Source organism: Stegostoma tigrinum, chromosome 42, assembly GCF_030684315.1.
Source record: "Stegostoma tigrinum isolate sSteTig4 chromosome 42, sSteTig4.hap1, whole genome shotgun sequence".
In the NCBI taxonomy this organism is placed as follows: Eukaryota; Metazoa; Chordata; class Chondrichthyes; order Orectolobiformes; family Stegostomatidae; genus Stegostoma; species Stegostoma tigrinum.
In genome coordinates, this window is record NC_081395.1 from 11,061,014 (window position 1) to 11,071,341 (window position 10,328).

The 10,328-nt window shown below is 50.6% G+C and overlaps 2 protein-coding genes across 2 annotated transcripts in view; one reads left to right on the top strand and one right to left on the bottom strand.

Moving 5' to 3' along the window:
* The window catches only part of LOC125449251 (glycogen phosphorylase, muscle form), a 79,499-nt gene that overhangs the window by 52,674 nt on the left and 16,497 nt on the right, over positions 1–10,328 (bottom strand). The window lies entirely within an intron of this gene.
* Positions 3,093–10,328, top strand: part of LOC132206747 (putative uncharacterized protein DDB_G0271982) — a gene marked incomplete at both ends in the record, with an annotated part of 17,079 nt that continues 9,843 nt past the window's right edge. The window contains one exon of the mRNA XM_059641662.1: positions 3,093–3,143. Within this exon, the coding sequence (XP_059497645.1) occupies positions 3,093–3,143 (51 nt within the window). The remainder of the gene's footprint in view (positions 3,144–10,328) is intronic.

Genomic DNA, 10,328 nt, shown 5'->3' on the forward strand with positions numbered 1-10,328 from the left:
CAGTGCTTTGCTACCCTGAAACGCTTTGTATAGTATGACCTGCCTGTATAGCATGCAAGACACTGCTTTTCACTGCATCTCGGTAAAATCTGTGAAATTAATCAACAACCAACTGAGGGCATTGTGGATCTACTTACAGCACATGGAATACAGCAGTTCAAGACGGCAGTTCTCAACCACCTTCTCAAAGGCTATTAGGTACAGACAATAAATGCTGGCCAGCCAGTGACACCCATGTCCCATGAATGAACAATAAAATAGCATTTTGGACTCAGAAACAGGAGGAGTAGGCCATTCATACCTCAGTTCTGCTCAATGTTCAATAAGATCATGGCCGATTCAATTATGGCCTCTACTCTACTTTCCTGTCTGTGCCTCACAACCTTCAATCAAACTTCTGTCTTAACTCAGCCTTCAATTCTTCAATAACCTAACCTCCACTATTTGAGGGCAAGGACAACAAATCTTCAGAAGAAATTCCTATTCATTTCTGTCTCAAGTAGCAAACCTCTTATTCTGAAACAGTGCCCTCACTTTCTAGATTTGGTCATTGTTGTCAATGGGTTTTGCAGATTGTGATGTCTTATTTATTTCTGTAATTTGGGATATCAGTATTACAATTAGGGACAGATAAAAAATGCTGGACATGCATCCAATGTCCATTGAGTCTGCACAGAGAATGAAATACCACAAATCTACACCAGTCACAATTCCCTGTACTAGGCCCATAGCCTTGAATGTTATGATACTTCAAATGCCCATCCAAAGACTTCTAATAGTTGAGGATTCACACCTGCACTACTGTCCCAGGCAGTGCATTCCAGATTCGCATCATACTCCGGGTGAGAACAATTGTTTCTAATATTCTCCAAACCTCTTGCTTTTCACCTCAAAAGTTAGATCGCCTTGGTTTTGATCCTTGGACTAGGGAGAAAACAGCTACTTTCTATCGACCATGTCCACGCCCCTCCTGCAACTCTCAGGATCCCCCCCTCAACTTTCTCTTGTCCAAAGAAAACAGCGTGAGGTAGGAGTGCCAGAGGCTGAGGGGTGACCTTATAGAGGTTTAGAAGGTCATGAGGGGCATGGATAGGGTGAATGGACAAGGTCATTTTATCCAGAATAGGGGAGTCCAGAACTACTGGTTTAAAAATAGAGGGGAAAGATTTAAAAGGGACCTAAAGGGCAATTTTTCCACAGAGGGTGGTGTGTGTATGGAATGAGCTGCCAGAGGAAGTAGTGGAGGCTGGTACAATTACAACATTTAATAGACATCAGGATGTTGAAACGGATGGGAAGGGTTTAGAGGGATACGGGCCAAACGCTGGCAAATAGGAATAGGTCAGACTGGGATGATCAGATTCACACAGACGAGCTGTACCAGACACTGTTTCTGTGCTGTGTGACTCTGACTCTTATCCAGCCTGTCTTCCTAGCTGAACAGCTCCATCCCAGCTTAAAGCGACCAATGTGAGCAAGCCACATGGATTCTTGCCATTTTGTTACCTCTCTCTCCTGGAGCGCTGGAAAAATGGAGCTGGGAACCACTGACAGGAGCTGCCCACACCAGCTACTTGCTCAACGTTTCAGCCATACCACCCACTGACATACAGCCTCCCGCTACTCTGCCAGGCTTTGCTGGGAAGGAAACAGTAGCTCCTATCACACAGCTGGGTCAAGCTGCCAGAGTAAAAATAGCCCATCTCAGAAACCAGCTGAAGGTCAAGAGTGAGAAGATCCAACTATCTTTGCATGATTGGAATCTCTCTCTCTGACAGACACACACTCTTCACAGTTTCTTTAACCAAAAGTCGAAGGCAGCCACAACACAGCTCCAGCTCGGCGTCTAGCTGCCAGAACTGCATGTGCTGCACAGGTGGCAAATGTCATCCACACGGATCTTGATTCTGCCTTTTATGAAGAACACTGGGACATTGGTAATGTGCGTCATGTGTCACAGCTGCATTGAAGGAGCCCAGAAAAGCTACAGAAAGGTGCTTTGCTCTTTTAACACGATACAAGAGAGGAGATTCAAAAGGGTTGGGCAATAATTTGCAAGAGACAGAACACAGACACCTGCAAAGATGTCCATTCAAGGAAGCTGGGGTAATGAAAGACAAGCTTGGGGGAAGGGAATGAGGAAACTCAATCCACTTTACTGTAGGGCAAAACAACAGACCCACAGACACACCGAAAAGAGAGAGACACAAAGGCACAGAGGGATGCACAGAGAAAAACAGACAGACACATAGAGAGAAAGTGAAGGGGGAGAGAGACAGAGACATAGACAGATACACAGGGATGCACAGAGAAAAACAGACAGACACATAGAGAGAAAGTGAAGGGGGAGAGAGACAGAGACATAGACGGAAACAGAGGGATGCACAGAGAAAAACAGACAGACACATAGAGAGAAAGTGAAGGGGGAGAGAGACAGAGACATAGACAGATACACAGGGATGCACAGAGAAAAACAGACAGACACATAGAGAGAAAGTGAAGGGGGAGAGAGACAGAGACATAGACAGATACACAGGGATGCACAGAGAGCAAGAGAGCAACAGCAAGACACACAGACACAGAGAGAGCAAGGGCGCGAGAGAGAGCGCGTGAGAGAGAGAGACAGCGCGCGTGAGAGACAGCGCGAGAGAGAGAGAGACAGCGCGAGAGAGCGAGAGACAGTGCGAGAGAGAGAGAGAGCGCGAGAGAGAGCGTGAGAGAGAGAGAGAGCGCGCGTGAGAGAGAGACAGCGCGAGAGAGAGAGAGACAGCGCGAGAGAGAGAGAGACAGCGCGAGAGAGAGAGAGACAGCGCGAGAGAGAGAGAGAGCGCGAGAGAGAGCGTGAGAGAGAGAGAGAGAGCGCGTGAGAGAGAGACAGCGCGAGAGAGAGAGAGACAGCGCGAGAGAGAGAGAGAGCGCGAGAGAGAGAGAGAGCGCGAGAGAGAGAGAGACAGCGCGAGAGAGAGAGAGACAGCGCGAGAGAGAGAGAGACAGCGCGAGAGAGAGAGAGAGCGCGAGAGAGAGAGAGAGCGTGAGAGAGAGAGAGACAGCGCGAGAGAGAGAGAGACAGCGCGAGAGAGAGAGAGAGACAGCGCGAGAGAGAGAGACAGCGCGAGAGAGAGCGTGAGAGAGAGAGAGAGCGCGAGAGAGAGAGAGAGCGCGAGAGAGAGACAGCGCGAGAGAGAGAGAGACAGCGCGAGAGAGAGAGAGACAGCGCGAGAGAGAGAGAGAGAGAGAGAGAGACAGCGCGAGAGAGAGAGAGACAGCGCGAGAGAGAGAGAGACAGCGCGAGAGAGAGAGAGACAGCGTGAGAGAGAGAGAGAGCACGCGAGAGAGAGCACGTGAGAGAGAGAGAGAGACAGTGCAAGAGACAGCGCGTGAGTTACAGTGCGAGAGAGAGGGGGCGTGACAGAGAGAGGGGGCGTGACAGAGAGGGGGGGCGTGACAGAGAGGGGGGGCGTGACAGAGAGGGGGGGGCGTGACAGAGAGGGGGGGGCGTGACAGAGAGAGCGAAAGAGCGCGAGAGCGCGAAACAGAGAGAGACAGACAGAAGCACAGAGAAAGGGGAGAGAAATGGGACTGACAGACGCACAGAGAGAGAGAGAGAGACGGACAGACAGACAGATGCACACAGAGAGAGATACAGATGCACAGACGGATGCACAAAGAGAGAGACACAGACTGAGCGAGAGAGAGACAGACACACAGACAGACGTATAGAGAGAAAGCAAAGAGGGAGAGAGACAGACAGATAGACAGACACAGACGGATGCACAGACAGAGACAGGACAGAAAGAGAAAGAGAAAGAAACACAGACAGACAGACAAAAGCACAGAGAGAGAGGCAGAGAGAGAAAGAGACAGACGTATGCACAGGGAGAGAGAGTGAGCAAGGGAGACACAGAAAGGGAGGCACAGAGAGACACACTGAGAGAAAGAGAAGAGGGAGAGAGACAAACAAATGGACAGATACAGACGGATGTAGAGAGAGAGCGTGCGGGAGAGCACGCGAGAGAAAGAGAGAGATACACAGTGAGAGGCAGACAGATGCACAAGGGGAGAGGGAGAGAGTGTGTGAGAGAGCGAGAGAGAGAGAGAGAGAGAGAGAAGAAAGAGAGGTGAACAGAGAAAGAGAGACAAACAGACAGAATCAGAGACACAGAGATGCACAGAGAGAGTAGAGAGAGAGAGAGAGATATGCATACAGAGAGAGAGAGCGAGAGATGCACACAAAGAGAGAGAGAGAGATACACACAAACAGAGAGAGAGAGAGAGAAAGAGAGAGACAGAGACATAGGGAGAGAGAAGGAGATGCACAGTGAGAGAGAGAGAGATACACAGAGAGAGATGCACACACACAGAGAGAGAGATGCACAGGGAGAAAGATGCACACAGAGAGAGAGAGAGATGCACACAGAGAGAGAGAGAGAGAGAGAGAGAAAGAGAGAGACAGAGACATAGGGAGACAGAAGGAGATGCACAGAGAGAGAGATGCACAGTGAGAGAGAGAGAGAGAGAGAGATACACAGAGAGAGATGCACAGAGAGAGAGAGAGATGCACAGGGAAAGATGCACAGAGAGAGAGAGATGCACAGGGAGAAAGATGCACACAGAGAGAGAGAGAGATGCACACACACAGAGAGAGAGAGAGAGATGCACAGAGAGAGAGAGAGAGATATGCACAGAGAGAGAGAGAGAGAGAGATGCACACACAGAGAGAGAGAGAGAGAGAGGTACACAGAAAGAGATGCACAGAGAGAGCGAGATGCACAGAGAGAGCGAGATGCACACACACAGAGAGAGAAATAGAGAGAGATGCAGAGAGAGAGAGAGAGAGAGAAGGAGATGCACACAGAAAGAGAGAGAGAGAGAGAGAGAGAGAGAGAGAGGTACACAGAAAGAGATGCACACAGAGAGAGCGAGATGCACAGAGAGAGCGAGATGCACAGAGAGAGCAAGTCAGATGCACACAGAGAGAGAGAGAGATGCACAGAGAGAGCGAGATGCACAGAGAGAGCGAGATGCACAGAAAGAGAGAGTGAGATCCACACACACAGAGAGAGAGATGCACAGAGAGAGAGCGAGAGATGCACAGAGAGAGAGCGAGAGATGCACACAAAGAGAGCGAGAGATGCACACAAAGAGAGCGAGAGATGCACACAAAGAGAGCGAGAGATACACACAAAGAGAGAGAGAGATACACACACACACACACACACACACACACACACAGAGAAAGAGACAGAGAGAGAGAAGCACACACAGAGTGAGACGTACAGAGAGATGCACAAAGAGAGAGAGATGCACACAGAGAGAAATGCACGCAGAGAGAGAGAGAGATGCACAGAGAGAGAAATGCACGCAGAGAGAGAGAGAGAGAGAGAGAGATGCACAGAGCGAGAGAGAGCAAGAGATGCACACAAAGAGAGGGAGACACACACACACACACACACACACACACACACACACACACACACAAAGAGACAGAGAGAGAGAGATACCGAGAGAGAGATAGAGAGCGAGAGATGCACAGAGAGAGAGAGAGAGAGATCCACAGAGAGAGAGAGAGATATACACACACACAGAGAGACGCACACACAGAGAGATACAGAGTGAGAGAGAGATACACACAGAAAGAGAGAGATACACATAGGGAGAGAGAGAGATGCACACACAGAGAGAGACACACACACACACACACAGGGAGAGAGAGAGAGATGCACACAGAGAGGGTGATGCACACAGAGAGGCTGATGCACAGAGAGAGAGAGATGCACAGAGAGAGAGAGATGCACAGAGCGAGAGAGAGAGAGAGAGATAAACACAAAGAGAGCAAGAGATACACACAAAGAGAGCGAGAGAGATGCACAGAGCGAGAGATACACACAGAGCGAGAGAGAGATACACACAGAGCGAGAGACAGACACACACAAAGAGAGAGAGAGACACACACAAAGAGAGAGAGAGAGAAACACACACACACACACACACACACACACACACACACACACACACACAAAGAGAGAGAGAGAGATGCATAGAGAGCTGGAGAGACAGAGATGCATAGAGAGAGAGAGCGAGAGATGCACAGAGAGAGAGAGCGAGAGAGATACACAGAGAGAGAGATACACACAGAGAGAGAGATACACACAGAGAGAGAGATACACAGAGAGAGAGATACACAGAGAGAGAGATACACAGAGAGAGAGATACACAGAGAGAGAGAGATACACACACAGATGCACAGAGAGAGAGAGAGATGCACACAGAGAGATGCACAGAGAGAGAGAGAGAGAGCAAGAGAGAGAGAGATGCACAGAGAGAGAGAGATGCACACACACAAAAAGAGAAAGAGAGATGCACACAAAGACAGTGAGAGATGCACACAGAGAGATGCACACAGAGAGAGAGAGAGATGCACAGAGATGCACACACTGAGAGCTGCACACAGAGAGATGCACACAGAGACAGAGAGAGATGCACACAGAGACAGAGAGAGAGACAGAGAGAGAGAGAGAGAGAGAGAGAGAGAGAGAGACAGAGAGACAGAGACAGAGAGAGAGAGAGAGATGTACAGAGAGAGAGAGAGAGAGATGTACAGAGAGAGAGAGAGAGAGAGAGAGAGAGATGTACACAGACACAGAGGGAGAGAGGGAGAGAGGGAGAGAGGGAGAGAGGGAGAAGCGCACAGAGAGAGATGCGCACAGAGAGAGATGCGCACAGAGAGAGGTGCGCACAGAGAGAGGTGCGCACAGAGAGAGAGAGATGCACAGAGATGCACACACACACACACACACACACACACACACACACACAGAGATGCACAGAGATGCACACACAGAGAGAGATGCACACACAGAGAGAGAGAGAGAGAGAGAGAGAGAGAGATGCACGCAGAGAGATGCACACAGAGAGAGAGAGAGCGATGCACAGAGATGCACACAGAGAGAGAGAGGTGCACACAGAGATAGAGAGAGAGAGAGAGAGACAGAGAGAGGTGCGCACAGAGACAGAGAGAGGTGCGCACAGAGAGAGGTGCGCACAGAGAGAGGTGCGCACAGAGAGAGAGAGATGCACAGAGATGCACACACAGGGAGAGATGCACACACAGAGAGAGATGCACACAGAGAGAGAAAGAGATGCACAGAGATGCACACACAGAGAGAGAGGTGCACACAGAGATAGAGAGAGAGAGAGAGAGACAGAGAGAGGTGCGCACAGAGACAGAGAGAGGTGCGCACAGAGACAGAGAGAGGTGCGCACAGAGACAGAGAGAGGTGCGCACAGAGAGAGGTGCGCACAGAGAGAGGTGCGCACAGAGAGAGGTGCGCACAGAGAGAGGTGCGCACAGAGAGAGGTGCGCACAGAGAGAGAGAGATGCACAGAGATGCACACACAGGGAGAGATGCACACACAGAGAGAGATGCACACACAGAGACAGAGACGCACACAGAGACAGAGACGCACACAGAGACAGAGACGCACACAGAGACAGAGACGCACACAGAGACAGAAAGAGATGCACAGAGATGCACACACAGAGAGAGAGGTGCACACAGAGATAGAGAGAGAGAGAGAGAGAGAGATGCACACAGAGACAGAGAGAGGTGCACACAGAGACAGAGAGAGAGAGAGAGAGAGAGAGACAGAGAGAGATGCACACACAGAGAGAGAGATGCACACAGAGATAGAGAGAGAGAGAGAGAGAGACAGAGAGAGGTGCGCACAGAGACAGAGAGAGGTGCGCACAGAGACAGAGAGAGGTGCGCACAGAGAGAGGTGCGCACAGAGAGAGGTGCGCACAGAGAGAGGTGCGCACAGAGAGAGAGAGATGCACAGAGATGCACACACAGAGAGAGATGCACACACAGAGACAGAGACGCACACACAGAGACAGAGACGCACACACAGAGACAGAGACAGAAAGAGGTGCACAGAGATGCACACACAGAGAGAGAGGTGCACACAGAGATAGAGAGAGAGAGAGAGATGCACACAGAGACAGAGAGAGGTGCACACACAGAGAGAGAGATGCACAGAGAGAGAGAGAGAGAGAGATGCGCACAGACAGGGAGAGAGGGAGAGAGGGAGATGCACACAGAGAGAGATGCACACAGAGATGCAGAGAGAGAGAGAGAGAGAGAGATGCACAGAGATGCACACACAGAGAGAGATGCACACAGAGACAGAGAAAGAGAGAGATGCACACAGAGAGAGAGAGAGAGAGATGCACAGAGATGCACAGAGAGAGAGAGAGGTGCACACAGAGATAGAGAGAGAGAGATGCACACAGAGACAGAGAGAGATGCACAGAGAGAGAGAGAGAGAGAGAGAGAGAGAGAGAGAGATGCACACAGAGAGAGAGAGAGCGATGCACAGAGATGCACACACAGAGAGAGAGGTGCACACAGAGATAGAGAGAGAGAGAGAGACAGAGAGAGGTGCGCACAGAGACAGAGAGAGGTGCGCACAGAGAGAGGTGCGCACAGAGAGAGAGAGATGCACAGAGATGCACACACAGAGAGAGATGCACACACAGAGACAGAGACGCACACAGAGACAGAGACGCACAGAGATGCACACAGAGAGAGAGAGGTGCACACAGAGATAGAGAGAGAGAGAGAGAGAGATGCACACAGAGACAGAGAGAGGTGCACACAGAGAGAGAGAGAGAGAGAGAGACAGAGAGAGATGCACACACAGAGAGAGAGATGCACACAGAGATAGAGAGAGAGAGAGAGACAGAGAGAGGTGCGCACAGAGACAGAGAGAGGTGCGCACAGAGAGAGGTGCGCACAGAGAGAGAGAGATGCACAGAGATGCACACACAGAGAGAGATACACACACAGAGAGAGATGCACACACAGAGACAGAGAGGCACACAGAGACAGAGACGCACACAGAGACAGAGACAGAAAGAGATGCACAGAGATGCACACACAGAGAGAGAGGTGCACACAGAGATAGAGAGAGAGAGAGAGAGAGAGATGCACACAGAGACAGAGAGAGGTGCACACAGAGACAGAGAGAGAGAGAGAGACAGAGAGAGATGCACACACAGAGAGAGAGATGCAGAGAGAGAGAGAGAGAGAGAGATGCGCACAGACAGGGAGAGAGGGAGAGAGGGAGATGCACACAGAGAGAGATGCACACAGAGATGCACAGAGAGAGAGAGAGAGAGAGAGAGAGATGCACAGAGATGCACACACAGAGAGAGATGCACACAGAGACAGAGAAAGAGAGAGATGCACACAGAGAGAGAGAGAGAGATGCACAGAGATGCACAGAGAGAAAGAGAGGTGCACACAGAGATAGAGAGAGAGAGATGCACACAGAGACAGAGAGAGATGCACACAGAGACAGAGAGAGAGAGGGAGATGCACACAGAGAGGGAGATGCACACAGAGACAGAGAGAGAGAGAGAGAGAGAGAGGGGGAGATGCACAGAGAGAGAGAGAAATGCACAGAGATGCACACAGAGAGAGATGCACAGAGAGAGAGAGATGCGCACAGAGAGAGAGAGATGCAGAGAGAGAGGGAGAGAGGGAGAGAGGGAGATGCACAGAGAGAGAGGGAGATGCACAGAGAGAGAGGGAGATGCACAGAGGTGCACACAGAGAGAGGTGCACAGAGAGAGAGAGAGAGAGAGATGCACACACACAGAGAGAGAGAGAGAGAGAGATGCACACAGAGAGAGAGATGCACACAGAGAGAGAGAGATGCACACAGAGAGAGAGAGATGCATACAGAGAGAGAGAGAGATGCACACACAGAGAGAGAGAGATGCACACACAGAGAGAGAGAGATGCACACAGAGAGAGAGAGAGATGCACAGAGAGAGAGAGAGAGAGAGAGATGCACAGAGAGAGAGAGAGATGCACACAGAGAGAGAGAGAGAGAGAGAGAGATGCACACAGAGAGGGAGAGAGAGAGAGGGAGAGAGATGCAGAGAGAGAGAGAGATGCAAACAGAGACAGAGATGCACACAGAGACAGAGAGAGAGAGAGAGAGAGAGAGAGGTGGGGGGAGAGAGGGAGATGCACAGAGAGAGAGAGGTGCACACAGAGAGAGAGGGGTGCACAGACAGAGAGAGAGAGAGGGGTGCACACAGAGAGAGAGATGCACACAGAGAGAGAGAGAGAGAGATAGACACAGAGAGGGAGAGAGATACACAGAGAGGGAGAGAGATACACAGAGAGAGGGGGAGAGAGATGCACGGTGGGGGAGAGAGAGAGATGCACAGAGAGAGGGAGAGAGAGAGATGCACAGTGAGAGACAGACAGACAGATGCACAAAGGGAGGGGGGAGAGACAGAGAGAGAGAGAGAC